Here is a 17,777-nt window from a genome sequence, read left to right as displayed (position 1 = left end):
GTATATTATTTCATAACTTTACCATGTCCGTTTCTGATATATTTGACTGGCATTAATGCATTATTGCTTCTCGCGTGCGTGCGTGTGAGAGAGTGTGAGAGAGAGAGAGAAAGAGAGAGAGAAAATGAGAATAACCACTTTGTTTTTTACTGTAGTGTGTTGCTTCGTGAACCGCGACACATTTGAGATAATGTCTATCACAGAGATGCCCAGTGTCTCCCCTGTGCCCACTGATGTTCCCAAACCAACACAGACCCTGCCTGCTGCTGATATAGCGGTGCTCGTTGTGTATTTCATTTTGATTCTAGCAGTAGGATTATGGGTAAGTTTCTACAAGGTACAAGATACACATATCATTCCAGTGAATAGGTGAATTTGTCCTGTCACAGGGAACTGATCTAATGATGAACACACAATTCTGCTCAATGTGACCCCACTATATTTTCTAATGAAGCCTTAAAAACATTTCAAATTAAAATAATAATAATAATAAAATAATAATAATTTTTGGCAAGTTGTTATTCCTCTATTTATGTTTATGAATGTTGTTTATTATATTTGTGTTATATATATATATTCATTCATTCATGTAACTTGAGTAAATGCATGTTTATTAAGTCCTTGATCGTTAAGATGTTACATTTGCTTGTCATTTTAGATCTAAACATTTACAAAGAGTCTGATGGGTATCGTTCTTGTTTTATAATCCCTTTTATGTTTAAAGTCTATGTGGAAAACCAAGAGAAGCACAGTGAATGGATATTTCCTCGCAGGCAAGAACATGTCCTGGTGGCCGGTGAGTCCTAATCACTATAATACGATGGCAGGATCTCTTCATGGAGTTCATCCTATGGGCCTTTGGTTCCTGATTTGCTGTGTTTTGTCTGCAGGTGGGGGCATCTCTGTTTGCCAGTAATGTGGGTAGTGGTCACTTCATTGGTCTGGCAGGGTCAGGGGCTGCATCCGGAATCGGCCCCGTCGCGTACGAGTGGAATGTAAGATTCTTTTCATTTTGAACTTGGGAAACTGTGCTGTGTTTTTATATTTTACGGAATGAGCAGGCATGAGTTAAAGTCACATTTGTGCAGACTTAAAGGGACAATACATAATATTTTTACCTTAGAATTACAGCTTCAAAATCATTGTGATGCTTCACTGACCTGTAATAGGGAGAATAGTGCCTTTGTTCATTGCTAATTTGTGCTCAGCACTGCAGAAACTGCACCATGTAACTTTTGGAGGAGGGTAGGAAACCACCCCCTTACCTCCCCTGGTCCATTGATTTCAATACAGTGATGTAAAAATGAATTACAATAGGGGGAGCCCCAGAAGCACAAAACCCAAATCTTACCTAGTGATCCTTTAAAGATGAATTCCACCAAATGTTTTTAACATGCAATCTGTCATTCAGTTTCTTTAATGTAAAATAGTTATTTGAAGAAAATTCTGTCAAACAGAGCAATAGTAAAGGAGTGTTTAATTTTAAAAAATGTTTTTGGGACAAATACTATAGCATATACTACATAGAAACTACATGCACTACTTAAAGCATGCTTTATGTTGTCTGTTTGTGGCTACTGTGCCAGGGTCGGCTCTTCTCAGGGCGCTACGTTATGGTGGGTGGTGGACCACACCCCAGACCCCAGTCAAGCAACACGAACGCCTCCGACCGTTGATTCAGCTACCTGCGCTTCTCTAGTTCTCAAGCGATTGGCTCCAGGCACCAGCACATGTACTCAGACCAAGATCTCCTAGTAGCGGCCGCAACGCACCAGACAACTCCCGCCGTCCCGTCGTTTAGACAAAGTGGAAGTCAACTAAGCTGCGCTCCCTTTTATCTTCCCCTAGGGATCACATGCTCCCTACCTGGGTTCCACCCACTCTACAGTGGGTGTGTCCCTATAAGACCGCTACTTGTCTTTAAAAAGCTGCAAGAGTCCATGCTTTTCCTATACAGAACTATTAGGCATTTAGCCATACCACACTACGTTACCTGTGTCTGCGTGGGTTTCCTGCGGGTGACTGTCTGTGAGGAGTGTGGTGTGTTCTCCCTGTGTCTGCGTGGGTTTCCTGCGGGTGACTGTCTGTGAGGAGTGTGGTGTGTTCTCTCTGTGTCTGCGTGGGTTTCCTCCGGGTGACTGTCTGTGAGGAGTGTGGTGTGTTCTCCCTGTGTCTGCGTGGGTTTCCTCCGGGTGACTGTCTGTGAGGAGTGTGGTGTGTTCTCCCTGTGTCTGCGTGGGTTTCCTCCGGGTGACTGTCTGTGAGGAGTGTGGTGTGTTCTCCCTGTGTCCGCGTGGGTTTCCTCCGGGTGCTCCGGTTTCCACCCACGCTCCAAAAACACACATTGGTAGATTGATTGGTGACTCTAAACTGTCTGTGTGTGTGAGTGAATGTGAGAGTGTGTGTTGCCCTGTGAAGGACTGGTGCCCCCTCCATGGTGTATTCCCTCCTTGTGCCCAATTATTCCAGGTAGGCTCTGGACCCACCACGACCCTGAACTGGATAAGGGTTACAGATAATGAATGAATGAATGAATGAATGTCTCTCTCCAAAAAAAGATCATAACTGTCCAGACAATGGTCTTTTCTGTTGTTCTTTATGGATGTGAACGCGGGACAGCAAAAAAAAAAACAACCAGGACAGGAAGTGTATCAATGTCTTTGAAATTTGGTGTTGTAGAAGAGAGTACCTTGGACTGCAAAAAAGACAACTAAATGAAACCAAAAGAAGCTTCAGTTTTGACTAGAAACCCATTTATCCCATCTTTTATTTTACAAACTTTAAGAGAAGAACCATTATTTGTTTTTTCTTTGTTTTTTTTGAAAAGTCAGTGATGCTTAAGAGTTGAAGGTAAAAGAGCACAGCCAGCAACAAGATGACAGGATACAGACAAAGAAATAATGAGTCATTCATTATATATAATAAACATGATGCTGTCAGGCTTCCTTCACGATTGAACACTTACTGTAGATTGATGGGAATTTAACTTTACTGAAGATCATTAATGCCTCACTTCTCACTGTCTCTCGTAGGGCATGCTGATGGTTTTGCTCCTGGGCTGGCTTTTCCTTCCCATTTACATGGCTTCCGGGGTGAGACACATTATAAAACAAAATAACTGACTTTATATAGCAGGCTATGTACATACTGCAGGTTTTTGCTGACCACAGCTCTTTTATTACTTCTCTAGGTGACGACTATGCCTGAATATCTCCAAAGAAGATTTGGAGGGATAAGAATACAGATATTTATTGCTGTGTTGTATTTATTTATTTACATATTCACAAAAATCTCAGTAAGTGTTTTGTTGTTTAACTTGATGTTCTCTGATTTCAGTCCTCAGTGCAGTTAAAGCCTTAGTAAACATTAACCTTTACATATCAGCTGTGAATTTAAATGTAGGTTTGTCTTGAATTTGACACAGAAATGTCGTCAAAAAACGTTTGAAAAACAGAGATGTATTTTCACAGGCTGTAAAATGTCCATGGGTTGTACCTATTTAATGATTTAGGGTCTCCTTGTTAAAAAAGAGTAAACTAAATGAACTCATATTCATTCTAATCCTCAGTGTGGAGACTGTATGGGTATGTTTCTGCAGGTAGATATGTATGCTGGAGCGGTGTTCATTCAGCAGGCTCTGGGCTGGGACATTTATCTTGCTGTAATTCTTCTCCTCGTCATTACTGCTCTCTACACAGTAGCTGGTGAGAAGACCATTATCTTTGTGCTTTTAAATTAAGAGCCGTCATGCACACTGTCTCTCAAATGTTTAACAAAAGTTATTTCAAAAATACCAAATCTGTTGCAGATATCTGTATAAAGTTGTTAAAATATGGTGCAAGTGCTTCACCATCTCATAATTAGAAAAAATACAAAGTTATAATACATTTAATATTCAGAATATAAATTATTACCGTGTATTTTCAATTATTTAATAATTTATTGTTTACTGGTGCAGCAGGTAGGTGTCACTGTCACACAGCTCCAGGGTTCTGGAGGTTGTGGGTTTGAGCCCCACTCCGGGTGACTGTCTGTGAGGAGTGTGGTGTGTTCTCCCTGTGTCTGGGTGGGTTTCCTCCGGGTGACTGTCTGTGAGGAGTGTGGTGTGTACTCTGTGTCTGCGTGGGTTTCCTCCGGGTGCTCAGCCCCCCCCCCCGGTCTAAAAACACACATAAAACATGTCAGTATGTCATAGATCACTTGAAATACTCATAAAGCTATGAATTGATTCTGGCTGCTAGTGCAGAAGAAGAACAGAGAAGAATAAATCCACCCATAAAATTCATAGAAGGAATCGGACTCATTCTAAACTAGGGGTGGGCGATATTGCCATAAAATAATATCATGATATTTCAGGGTAGTTTTGCGATAATGATATTCTGAAAAAAACTTTTCAAAAACACATTATTACAACAAAATAAACGTTATATTACTATAAGTCAAAATATCACTATTATCACGATGTAGAGGTTTTATATAGTTTTAAAAATGATTACAATATTATGATACGATACGATATGGTACAGCTCTACTCTAAACACTGCTATGGCTCTGTGCTGCAAGGACAGTTGGGATGTGTGCAAAAATGTATTTGTCATTTTGGCTAATTGTGTATTGTATAAGTTAATTTTGCATTTGTCAGATTAACAAAACAATATTAATACAGTGAATTACTCTGTGCTGTATAATGGAAGTACACACATGCAGTTGATGTAATATGTATTTAACATGGTAATGCTATCACTCTTAAGGTCAATGACGTGTTGTTTCAGGGGGTCTTGCAGCAGTCATCTACACTGATGCAGCTCAGACTCTAATAATGTTGATGGGAGCCCTGACCCTCATGGGCTTCAGTAAGTACAACTTAGGTTTTTTTTTTTTATTATTAATTTGTTCATTTTTAAGGTGCACCCATCACTTATATAAGTGTTTAATTGCACAAACAGCCTGTGTAATCTCCATATTAAACCAATGCTAAGAGGAAAAGACACTGAGGAGTGGCCAAATCCAATACCATTCCCAATACCAGTTATCAGTGAGAGCGGATAAAAAGCCTGCCGTGCTTCTGCTGTGGAGCATTAGAACTGTGTTCTCTGGAGAAATAGCTTCAGCCTGTCATTGTCTTAATGCTCTTGTAAAAGATCACTGAATGCCATCATATGCTCACAGCAATGTTCAAACATTTAGTCTAAAGCTGTTACAGCAGCAAAGGAGGAACAGACTTCTGAAAAAAGTGAACAAACTGTTCCATAGGTAATTTAAATTTATTTTTGGCATGTTTTCATGAAACAATAATAAAAGATGCATTCTGGCCCTTTAGTTTTCATGTATTGTTATCCTCACTCTTGTATTTGTGCAGGTTTTGTGGAGGTTGGTGGTTGGCAGGCTGTTTTTGATGGCTACAGTAATGCCATCCCCTCTGTCCGAGACCAGAACACTACCTGTGGGATCCCCCGTGAGGACGCTTTCCACCTGTTCCGTGATCCTGTGACCTCTGACTTGCCCTGGCCTGGCGTGCTGCTGGGTATGTCCATCCCCTCCATGTGGTACTGGTGTTCTGACCAGGTGAGTCAGAGAAATGGACCATTCTTAAGAACAATATACTGAATCTTGATATGGGTGGCACGGTGGCGCAGCAGGTTAGTGTCGCAGTAACACAGCTCCAGTGACTTGGAGGTTGTGGGTTCGAGTCCCACTCCGGGTGACTGTCTGTGAGGAGTGTGGTGTGTTCTCTCTGTGTCTGCGTGGGTTTCCTCTGGGTGACTGTCTGTGAGGAGTGTGGTGTGTTCTCCCTGTGTCTGCGTGGGTTTCCTCCGGGTGACTGCCTGTGAGGAGTGTGGTGTGTTCTCCCTGTGTCTGCGTGGGTTTCCTCCGGGTGACTTTCTGTGAGGAGTGTGGTGTGTTCTCCTTGTCTCTGTGTGGGTTTCCTCCGGGTGACTTTCTGTGAGGAGTGTGGTGTGTTCTCCCTGTGTCTGCGTGGGTTTCCTCCGGGTGACTGTCTGTGAGGAGTGTGGTGTGTTCTCTCTGTGTCTGCGTGGGTTTCCTCCGGGTGACTGTCTGTGAGGAGTGTGGTGTGTTCTCTCTGTGTCTGCGTGGGTTTCCTCCGGGTGACTGTCTGTGAGGAGTGTGGTGTGTTCTCCCTGTGTCTGTGTGGGTTTCCTCCGGGTGACTGTCTGTGAGGAGTGTGGTGTGTTCTCCCTGTGTCTGCGTGGGTTTCCTCCAGGTGACTTTCTGTGAGGAGTGTGGCGTGTTCTCCCTGTGTCTGCGTGGGTTTCCTCCAGGTGACTTTCTGTGAGGAGTGTGGCGTGTTCTCCCTGTGTCTGCGTGGGTTTCCTCCGGGTGACTGTCTGTGAGGAGTGTGGTGTGTTCTCCCTGTGTCTGCGTGGGTTTCCTCCGGGTGACTGTCTGTGAGGAGTGTGGTGTGTTCTCCTTGTGTCTGTGTGGGTTTCCTCCGGGTGCTCCGGTTTCCTCCCACAATCCAAAAACACACGTTGGTAGGTGGATTGGCGACTCAAAAGTGTCCGTATGTGTGTGTGTGTGTGTTGCCCTGTGAAGGACTGGCGCCCCCTCCAGGGTGTATTCCCGCCTTGCGCCCAATGATTCCAGGTAGGCTCTGGACCCACCGCGACCCTGAACTGGTTAAGGGTTACAGATAATGAATGAATGAATGAATCTTGACATGGACACAATAAATGTCATTAGAATTAGAATGAGGAACGAATAAGACGCTGCTAAGTTTTTTTTCCCTAAAAGTTAGATTTCCAAACATGTTTAATATTTGTATTATTTTGACGAAACTGTTTCTTCTTCCCTGTTCACATTCTTTGAATATAATATTGTTTGGTTCACAGCCTGTTGTATTGTTTGTGTGTGTGTGTGTGTGTGTGTGTGTGTGTACAGGTGATAGTACAGCGTTCTCTGGCTGCTAAAAACCTGCTGCATGCTAAAGGAGGCTCTCTTCTGGCTTCGTATCTCAAAGTCCTGCCCTTTTTCATGATGGTGCTGCCAGGCATGATCAGCAGGATACTGTATCCAGGTATTCATTCAAAATCCAGCAAGCTGCTTTAGCAAGGGATATTGTTACATCTAGAGAAACCAGGAATCACCACGACGTTAATTTCAGCAGAAAATGCTGAAACAAGTGTATTCCTGTAATAATCTTATCCTGAAATAACACAAGCTCACGGGTGTAGAGCTAAGATCCCAGTGTTGCGTCCTGGACAAGGTCCAAGATTATGGTAGGTCAAGACTTACACAGACTTACACCATATTTCACAATGTTTACTCTATCAGATTAGCTCTATAAATTTGGTCGGGAGGCTGGCAGCACTACACGTTTGACACGGACCATTCTTCTAGAGGTCCCCAGGGAGGCCAGATAAGAAACTGTGGCTACTGAAGCACTGTGTGTGATGTTAGTGGTTTTGTGTTCCAAAAAGAAGAAGAAAAAACGATTGTGGACCCATTCTTGGGTGTTTCTAACACATCAAGAGCATTTCCTCAGTTTCATTTTTCCACCCGAAAGCAGCCTCCCTTTTTCTGTTTAAATGTGCGCCATTCAGTGTTCTGTCCTCTCATTGGTCATTGTCAAGGAACACGCAGTAGGACATGTCACACTAGGTGAAAAGATCCAAAAAAGTCTAACATTCTAGAAAGTTCGTCAGCCGTCCCGGACGCCACATCGCTGATCTTTGATTATGTCAATCAATCAATCAAATTTTATTTATATAGCGCTTTTCACAACAAAAAGTCGTCACAAAGCAGTTTTACAGAGATCCGGGTCCAAGCCTCCTATGAGCGAGCCAGGGGCAACAGTGGCAAGGAAAACTCCCTCAGCACACGAGGAAGAAACCAAGACTCATACGGGGAACCCATCCTCCTCGGGTCGACACCGGAGACACAACAGAGAACAGAACAGAAGTAAAAGTGAACTGATGACAGATGAAGGGGTTACAGTAATGTGAATGTAGTATATTACTGATGTATGAGTCTAAGGAAGGAGGAGGTGATCAGTGATTCTGTGTGAGTTAAAAGTAGGTGCAGAGTTAATTTGAGATAAAACAGCATGGCCAGGTGTGATAGTGTAGATGAGACAAGGCCAGGATCTTGTACAGGACACAGGGGCTGGATCAGGGCAACACCTGGAGAGCATCAGGACGTCTCAAAGCATGAGAGAGACAGGAGAAAGAAAACCAGACAAAGGGAACAAATAAAAATACAGAGGTTAGAGCGGCGCAGCAGGTAGTGTCACAGTCACACAGCCCCAAGTACCTGGAGGTTGTGGGTTCGATTCCCGCTCCGGGTGACTGTCTGTGAGGAGTGTGGTGTGTTCTCTCTGTGTCTGCGTGGGTTTCCTCCGGGTGACTGTCTGTGAGGAGTGTGGTGTGTTCTCTCTGTGTCTGCGTGGGTTTCCTCCGGGTGACTGTCTGTGAGGAGTGTGGTGTGTTCTCTCTGTGTCTGCGTGGGTTTCCTCCGGGTGACTGTCTGTGAGGAGTGTGGTGTGTTCTCTCTGTGTCTGCGTGGGTTTCCTCCGGGTGACTGTCTGTGAGGAGTGTGGTGTGTTCTCCCTGTGTCTGCGTGGGTTTCCTCCAGGTGACTGTCTGTGAGGAGTGTGGTGTGTTCTCTCTGTGTCTGCGTGGGTTTCCTCCGGGTGACTGTCTATGAGGAGTGTGGTGTGTTCTCCTTGTGTCTGCGTGGGTTTCCTCCGGGTGACTGTCTGTGAGGAGTGTGGTGTGTTCTCCCTGTGTCTGCGTGGGTTTCCTCCGGGTGACTGTCTGTGAGGAGTGTCGTGTGTTCTCCCTGTGTCTGCGTGGGTTTCCTCCGGGTGACTGTCTGTGAGGAGTGTGGTGTGTTCTCCCTGTGTCTGCGTGGGTTTCCTCCGGGTGACTGTCTGTGAGGAGTGTGGTGTGTTCTCCCTGTGTCTGCGTGGGTTTCCTCCAGGTGACTGTCTGTGAGGAGTGTGGTGTGTTCTCTCTGTGTCTGCGTGGGTTTCCTCCGGGTGACTGTCTATGAGGAGTGTGGTGTGTTCTCCTTGTGTCTGCGTGGGTTTCCTCCGGGTGACTGTCTGTGAGGAGTGTGGTGTGTTCTCCCTGTGTCTGCGTGGGTTTCCTCCGGGTGACTGTCTGTGAGGAGTGTCGTGTGTTCTCCCTGTGTCTGCGTGGGTTTCCTCCGGGTGACTGTCTGTGAGGAGTGTCGTGTGTTCTCCCTGTGTCTGTGTGGGTTTCCTCCGGGTGCTGCGGTTTCCTCCCACAGTCCAAAAACACACCTTGTGTGTGAGTGTGTGTTGCCCTGTGAAGGACTGGCGCCCCCTCCAGGGTGTATTCCCGCCTTGCACCCAATGATTCCAGGTAGGTTCTGGACCCACCGTGACCCTGAACTAGATAAGCGCTTACAGATAATGAATGAATGAAAGGTTCGTAGGTTCATGGTAATGAAACGGGCAAAACTGTCGTGCGAAAAAAGCTTCCATGTGTCAGGCAACAGAACCCTGCAACAGACACAGTTACACTACACGATACTAGATGTTACCCATCTCCACCGCTCATATTGGTTCAGATATTGGAAATTTGTCAGATACACAAAAAAAGGGGGCCAAAATCGGGCTAAATTCGTGTATTCTGATCCCAGCATTAATCAAGACGAATGAATCGGCCAAGACCCAGACACAACTTCTTTTTGTTTGTTATTAGTACATTTTTACAATTTACATCAAGGTTTATTTAAACAACGTTTTCAGAAACACTACATTCTCTACTGAAGGAATCGAGGCAGCATTTCTGACTTCTTCCCATTGGTTTTATAACTAGGATACTTCTATTTAAATTTGAATCGTTTTAAACTATGTTCTCTCCTGTTTACTGGGTTAAATATTGTAATTAAAAGGTTGAAATCTGGCTCAAACAGATGATTTCTTAACGTAGTCAGATGTGGGGATATGTTCATATGTCTGTGATTCTGTGCTGATGTGTGTTTATTACATTTACTGTTTTGTCTTGTTAACAGATAGCACATGTAAACAGCAGTTAAACTACATGCAAACTAATGCAGCTGCTGTATTGTATTTAACCAATCAGACGCGTGCAATCTGGACTTCACCTGGTTCAGATTGGAGTGGTTGGAGATGTATAGCTCCTGAAAAAGAAGATTTAAATATTTCTGTATTTATATAAAACAACATTGGTATTCTGATGTCTGTGTTAAGGACGTATTCTTCAAAAAGTATTGGACACAAGTTTTCATGTGGAAAACTGGGAATTATTAAATGTCAGGCTTAACGACGGTAATGAATTGTCTCTATTTTCGTCTGTCTGACTGCGTAGATGAGGTGGGGTGTGCGGACCCTGCAGTATGTAAAGAGGTTTGTGGAAATTCTGTGGGCTGCTCAGACATTGCTTACCCCAAACTGGTCATGGAGCTCCTTCCTTCAGGTGAAGTTTGAAAGTTTGGTCTTTTGCCATCCCACATTTTTGCAGTTAAGAGAAATGTCCATAAACTGAACCAAAGTGTCTGTGTGTGTGTCTGTCTGTGTGTGTGTCTGTCTGTGTGTGTGTCTGTCTGTGTGTGTGTCTGTCTGTGTGTGTGTCTGTCTGTGTGTCTGTCCGTCTGTGTGTGTGTCTGTCTGTGTGTGTGTCTGTGTGTGTGTGTGTGTGTGTCCGTCCACATGCAGGTTTGCGGGGTCTGATGATGGCTGTTATGTTGGCTGCCCTTATGTCATCTCTCACATCCATCTTCAACAGCTCCAGCACCCTCTTCACCATGGATCTGTGGAGACACTTCCGCAGAGCTGCATCTGAGTGGGAGCTCATGATTGTGGGCCGGTGAGACACGTTGTTAGCTCCACTGACCATACCGGAGCCCTTTGTAATTCGGCAAAAACAGGTAGCAGTTCATCTGTTGCTCTGCATACTTAGCAAGCCCTCTATCATCCTGTTTTTCAATAGTCAGTACCTCCAAAGGACCACCAGAGAACGGGAATGGTTTTACTGGTAAATCGTTCTCAGCTGGAGTTTTTAAACCCCTTAATGTCAGCCCTTAAACATCCAGCCGACAGCGTCCTGTGTCATTGATGAAGGACTAGAGGACGACCAACACACACTGTGTAGCAACAGATGAGCCACTGTCTCTGACTTTACATCTAAAAAGTGGAACAGCAATGTGGATGTGGTAATAGTTTGGACACTGTGAATATGATCCATTTATATCAGTCGCTGCAGTGCTGTGGGGCCCTACTGAAAAATATTTTTAAGTATGCAGTGCACCAGATGGACTACAGTCTGTAACTAGAGGGTGAATTTGGCTTGTCATGTATTGCTAGCATTGTTGCCACATTAGCTTATATGCTGCTTAATTTTATAGAAGTCTATCGCTCCAAAAAGCACAAGCAACCTGAGTTGGCATAGGATCTATGACCGTGTGAAGTTTCGCGGCTGTAGCATGAAAACCCTAGAGCAGGGGTCGGCAACCTCTTTGATCCCTCCGTTGCGGCTCAGCTTTTGAAAATAATTAATGAGTGTTTAATTAAAATGTATTTTATTTTGGTTCGTTCATTTTCAAAATGTAATTCTATGAAGTTCATGACGATCTTGTAACAGCTAAAATATTTTAATATTTAACATATTTTGTCGCTCTTAATACACGTCACAACTTCCAACGTGCGACACCCGTCAGTGTGCGGTTTCTGGAACTTTCTGACCGCTGACTGTTAATTTAAGTTCAGCGTTTTTTCCCCCCATTACTACAAGGACTCAAATAGACATTGAGTATTATACTTAACCGTCAACACAACGTCTTTTTTCAGAGTTAAAAATGTTTTGTTGAATGCAGAAATGTTATTTCATTTTCTCTGCAGTCGTTCATTGATTTTATAAATGTAACACAGCACAGAGGCAAAAAAAAAATTATGCGCAGTGTTATTTCATGTAAAATTTCAAAGGGGTTTTGTGGCACTCAGTGTTTTCTTTACTGTGTGAAACGGGTCCAAATGGCTCTTTGAGAGGTAAATGTTACCGACCCCTGGTCTAGGAGGAGTAGCATTTTACATGTTGCTAATAGAATAGTAAGAAGAAGAAAAAAAACGGAGTAATAAGATTTTGAAGAACTTTAATTTGACTTTGACAAGCCAAATTAATTATGGACCAATAAAGTGCCACTTTATGGTAAGTGGAGCTGATAAAATGGACAATGATTGCATAAACAAAGAGGTCATTTGAATGTTTTGTCTGACTGGTAGCTATCCACCTTGTAGTAAATGAAACCATTCTAAACCCCATATATTTATTTTTTTAACCGATGTGACCAACATCGGATGTGACCGATGTGTGTGTGTGTGTGTTTGTGCTCAGAGTATTTGTTCTGGCATTAGTGGTGGTGTCAGTGTTATGGATCCCACTGGTTCAGTCCAGTCAGGGCGGTCAGCTCTTCATATACATACAGTCCATCAGTATCTACCTGCAGCCACCCGTCTCTGTGGTGTTTATCGCTGGCTGCTTCTGGAGAAGAACAAATGAAAAGGTACTCTGAATATAATCGGTGACTTTTTTGTGTTGATTTTCATTATTTGTATCAATCATATCACAGCACGGTGGCGCAGCAGGTAGTGTCTCTGTCACACAGCTCCAGGGGACTAGAGGTTGTGGGTTCGAGCCCCGCTCCGGGTGACTGTCTGTGAGGAGTGTGGTGTGTTCTCCCTGTGTCTGTGTGGGTTTCCTCAGGGTGACTGTCTGTGAGGAGTGTGGTGTGTTCTCTCTGTGTCTGCGTGGGTTTCCTCCGGGTGACTGTCTGTGAGGAGTGTGGTGTGTTCTCCCTGTGTCTGTGTGGGTTTCCTCCGCGTGACTGTCTGTGAGGAGTGTGGTGTGTTCTCCCTGTGTCTGTGTGGGTTTCCTCCGGGTGACTGTCTGTGAGGAGTGTGGTGTGTTCTCCCTGTGTCTGCGTGGGTTTCCTCCGGGTGACTGTCTGTGAGGACTGTGGTGTGTTCTCCCCGTGTCTGCGTGGGTTTCCTCCGGGTGACTGTGAGGAGTGTGGTGTGTTCTCCCTGTGTCTGCGTGGGTTTCCTCCGGGTGACTGTCTGTGAGGAGTGTGGTGTGTTCTCCCCGTGTCTGCGTGGGTTTTCTCCGGGTGACTGTCTGTGAGGAGTGTGGTGTGTTCTCTCTGTGTCTACTTGGGTGCCCCTTCAGTGTGTGTTCCCGCCTTGTGCCCAGTGATTCTGGGTAGGCTTACAAAGAAAGAATTAATATCATGGCATGACTGTAAATAGGGTATGTAACAATGTAATTTTAAATAACAACAAAGGGTGAGTCAAATCTTTTCTTCTTTTTTATGTGCTACATGACCACCTTCCCATTGGGAAAAACTTGCCCTTGATCTAATATGGTGGCTTTCAAGATGGCGGCCATTTTCCAAACATAAGATTAAAATATAGGCCCCCTCACCCATTACTGGGTTAGTCAGATTCAAAGGTGTCCTGCGACTTTTTCACCCTTTATATTAGGTATTAATATAATAAGTATTACACTCTGAAGTTTTCATATTCTGTCAGCACTACTCATGTGGCATGACAAAATATTTTGTTGCCTCTGTGTTTTTAATAAACTTTTTGTTGGCTTTGACTTGTATGAATGTACTGTTACAAAGTGTATTAGAACCTCTTCACAAACTTGTAAATCTCAAGTTATTTTTGATTATATCAACCAGATATTGTCACCCTGTGAAGGATGGGTGCCCCCTACAGGGCAGTGTTCCTGCCTTGCGCTCAGTGATTCCGGGTAGGCTCCGGACCCACTGCAACCCTGAACTGGATAAACGCTTACAGACAATGAATGAATGAATCTGATATTATCAGACTGATCCACTATTGATTGGCATTGGCAATCACAAACAGGTGCACTACAAGCATAAATTATGTACATTAGCCTAAAAGAAACAGTAACGCCAGAAAATGGACTACATTTGAGGTAAAGGGACTTGTATTTATGGCTTACATTTTGTGACATTAAACCATGTTTAATTTCCTGTTTGTGTGTGTAGGGAGCATTCTGGGGTCTAGTTCTGGGGCTGCTGGTGGGAGTTGTGCGGATGATTCTGGATTTCGTGTATCCTGTCCCTCAGTGCTACGAAACAGACACCAGACCTGACGTGATCAAATACGTTCATTACCTGTATTTCTCCATCATCCTCTCTCTGATCACACTTGCTGTGGTGGTGTGTGTGAGCCTGGCTACTGAGAAACCCACAGAGGAAAAGGTCTCACACTCTTTCTCTCTCCCTCACACACACACACAGCGAGAAAATGAATGAGCTATGAAGCAGTGTACGTTGTATGCCATGTAGAGGACTTAAAATTAACTTTAAGTTATGTAGCAGTCTTCCTCCTTATTCCGGCCTTCAACCTATTTCCGGCCACTGCCGTATATGGTGTAATTCCGCTCTCTCTCTTCACCAATTGCAGTGGGTAAAACAATAAAACATAAGTTCAAGCCCTAGTAGGACATTTAAACATAAGTTTTGCAACAAATCACACATCTAAACAATATTTAAGTATCTCTAACAGTGTTGTAATTCTTTGTGTGCAAAACTGCATGTGGAACACAACACATTTCCATTTCACAACAGATATTTACCTCAGTGTAAAAGTTAGCTTAGCGGTTAGCTTCCTTTTCTCTGAGGGGACAATCTACCGCCATTGTCCTTACATGTAGAGTACGGATACCAACACAGGACAAACATGATCTCATTGTGAACCTCTCAAAACCACTGAATGTGGTAGCAACTGTCTCGTTTGACTGTCACAAGCAGGGGAGGTGGCCGAAGTTGGGGGGCGCTAATAATCTTAGCAGTATTAGCACCTACTTAAACAAAAGCGTTTTTATCTAAAAACATATTTTCTTTCAAGGTCAAGCAAGTCTTGGACATTACTTACTCAAATCAACATTTTTCAGGAGTCAAATGTGTGTAGATTAAAGTCCTTCTATTTACAGTTAGCTAAGATTTCTGATGTTGTATTTACAAGTAGCCGGTACCGACGCTACCTCAGAATGAGCCACTGTTTATTAATTTTTTTTGCTAAAACTCAAAATAATCCAATAATATTCAGAGGTCCATGTCAAGCTTTACAATGAAGTCAGTGTTCTCTTAGACATACTGAGGTGTTTCTGTTTGAGAATGATCTATATGATGTATTTTGGGTTGATTACCACAGCTATTATCAGCATTTCCTTTGTGTCTTGTGTTTCTATATTAGTGGAAAGTGTAGGCCTGAACTGAAGCAGGAAATTTGGTGCATGTGTGAAATGCGATAAAAATGCTAACACTTCCTCAAATCAAACTTTAATGAAATATTTGTGCAATCCAGTGCAGCACATAATTTTTTTTTTTTTTTTCACAGATAAGTCGCCTGACGTGGTTCACAAGGTTTGATCCTGTGCAGAGCGGTCAAGAAGCTGGGGTCTTCTCACTCGACAAAAGGGTACAACCAGAACACGAGAAGAGCAGCGGACATATAGAGGTCCCTAAAGGTGGGCTTTCAAATGCACAGTGAACTCAGGACTGAAATCATTTTAGGTTTGATCTTTGCCAAACTTGATGTTTTGTTACACGGCTTACAAGTGCTGATTATTTAGACATGAATACTTGTAACTTGCTGTTGAGCCAGCAGGGGGAGCCAGTGTCATATTGTATAAATAATACACCCATTAAACCTAGTATTCCTGCGCCCTTTGCCCCCCAAACCACCCTCTCCCCACCATTTGTGGGTTTGAATTCATTCAGGAATGAGAAAAAGTACAGAGGCCTGCGTCTGATGTTAGATGATTAGCTGTTCATCTCAAACACATACACCTCATTTTACTGCTCAGTTATTTTCTTTGAACATTACACAATGCCATTCTGTTCTCAGACACAAACAGTACGAGGCCTGTTGAAAAGACTCAGTCGAAGTTTAAGTCCATACTGCTGTGGCTGTGTGGAATGGATCAGGGATCTGAAGAAAAAGCCCCTCCCCCTCCTCCCGAGGCTATGGTGTTTTCTCTGGAGGAAGACCCCAACATGAAGCATGTGGTCAATGTCAACCTTATTGTCTGTATGTCCGTTGCAGTGTTTCTCTTCGCTTACTGGGCCTAACAGGTCCTAACGTACTGCCTTTATATCACTGGAACAACAGCACTGATGGATTGGCGCTTTAAAGACTTTAATATTTAATGGTTATAGACCAAATAATCAGTTAATATTAAAGGAGATATAAGTTGTATCTACCAGTAAGTACCAAACACTGTTTATGAACGCAATTATTTTATCTTTTTTTTCCTCTCAATAACAGTGAGATGAGCAGTTAGGTTGTTTGCAGCCACTGAGTGAACCAGTTTATTCCCCATAGTGTGGGTTGAACTAGGGCGACCTTAGCTGTGTTTTCAAAAAGGAGGACATATGGAGCAGGTTGGTAGAACAAATGCTTCCATAACCATGCAACCATGCTGCTGACATTTAATACACAAACAGATATTCTTTAACAAGATAAATAACAAATGCCTTTTTGAACAGATTCAACGTTTGGCCCTGAACAAAAACAATAAAATAATATTTTTGTCATTTCCTTGACTCTTTATTATCATTGAAACCAGTTACTTTCTGTTCATACCAAACTTAAAAATTGAAGCCCATTTTTAAAGCGACTTGTTTACGCCAGAAAACTCGTGAGTTTACCTTTTAACTGTTTTTTTAAATTTTACTAAAAGCAAGCACCGCATTTTATCAACCAGAAGGAATAAAGACTTGATAAATGGCCAGAGCATCGCTAGGATCCAGGCATTTATATTAAAATACTTATTTCATGTTTTATAAGGTCTAGCTGATCAAACGTGCTGCGTGTGAGAGCTATAATTCAGTACCATATTCTGGCTTTAATGAGTGAATGGCCTGTTTTCTTAAGTTAATGTTGAACAGAAAAACTGCGCAGATGTAACTGGATTAACTCGTCATCATACATCATCGAAGTGCACACTTCAAGAAATGGGTTAGCGCTTTTTGTAAGAATAGGGACAAGGGGGAAGACAGTGGACGGCCAGACGCATTTTTAGGTCCCGAAAACAGGATGTCTGGTCACCCTAGTTGAACACAAGGTGGCAGCCATTTTCTAAAATGCATTTAGTGTCATTTACGTTTTGACTGGGGAAAATGAGCGGTTGGTCTTTTAGCTGCTTTGAGGATTCTAGGGTTTTAACTTATTTCCGAGCACAAGTTTCTTTCACACGTGTTGATTCCGTGTTTGAATTCGGTTCAGGAATTAATTCGAAGCAGGAATGTGAAGATGGATCCGTATGGTTTTAGTTATTTAAAATGACCACTTTTTTTTAACAACTCAATGTTATGCTGTGTTCAACTGATTATTAATTAGAATGAAGTGTTCTTTAACTTGGATTTTGGGGAAAGATTTTACTTCAAAAATATATATTTTAATTAGATTTTATTTGTAAAGCACTTTTAAAATGGCAGATGACAGAACTACCTAAATCTGGGTCCTAGTCATGACCATTACCATGGTAACAGTGGCAAAATTAACCCCTTCAGAATATAAAAAACACAAACCCCGAGTGTAATCATCATTGTCCAGACAAATGTTTTGATTTCAACTTTATTGTATTATTGCCTGGCATTTTATTAATTATTGGCATTATCAATAAATTTGCTGTTTAAGAACAACAGCAGATTAGTAAAATACATTGAGTAACTTTGTTCACTGGAAAGGGGTGTGGTGCTCTGCTGCAGAATAATGTGCAAACAAAGTAGAA

General features: G+C 42.9%; 1 protein-coding gene across 1 annotated transcript; it reads left to right on the top strand.

Annotated features, from left to right (window-relative positions):
• Positions 1–165: 165 nt before the first annotated feature.
• Positions 166–16,317, top strand: slc5a11 (solute carrier family 5 member 11). The gene is made up of 15 exons (XM_066641802.1): positions 166–322; positions 725–796; positions 891–995; positions 3,033–3,092; positions 3,191–3,295; positions 3,599–3,704; positions 4,773–4,853; positions 5,360–5,565; positions 6,901–7,036; positions 10,320–10,427; positions 10,667–10,817; positions 12,342–12,510; positions 14,023–14,238; positions 15,380–15,509; positions 15,890–16,317. The coding sequence occupies exons 1-15, from the start codon at positions 191–193 to the stop codon at positions 16,111–16,113; spliced, it is 2,001 nt and encodes a 666-aa protein (XP_066497899.1). The 5' UTR covers positions 166–190; the 3' UTR covers positions 16,114–16,317.
• Positions 16,318–17,777: the final 1,460 nt, after the last annotated feature.

This window comes from Hoplias malabaricus, chromosome 13, assembly GCF_029633855.1.
Source record: "Hoplias malabaricus isolate fHopMal1 chromosome 13, fHopMal1.hap1, whole genome shotgun sequence".
Lineage (NCBI taxonomy): Eukaryota > Metazoa > Chordata > Actinopteri > Characiformes > Erythrinidae > Hoplias > Hoplias malabaricus.
The sequence above is the reverse complement of the archived record's forward strand: the minus strand, read 5'-3'. Positions and strand labels throughout refer to the sequence as shown.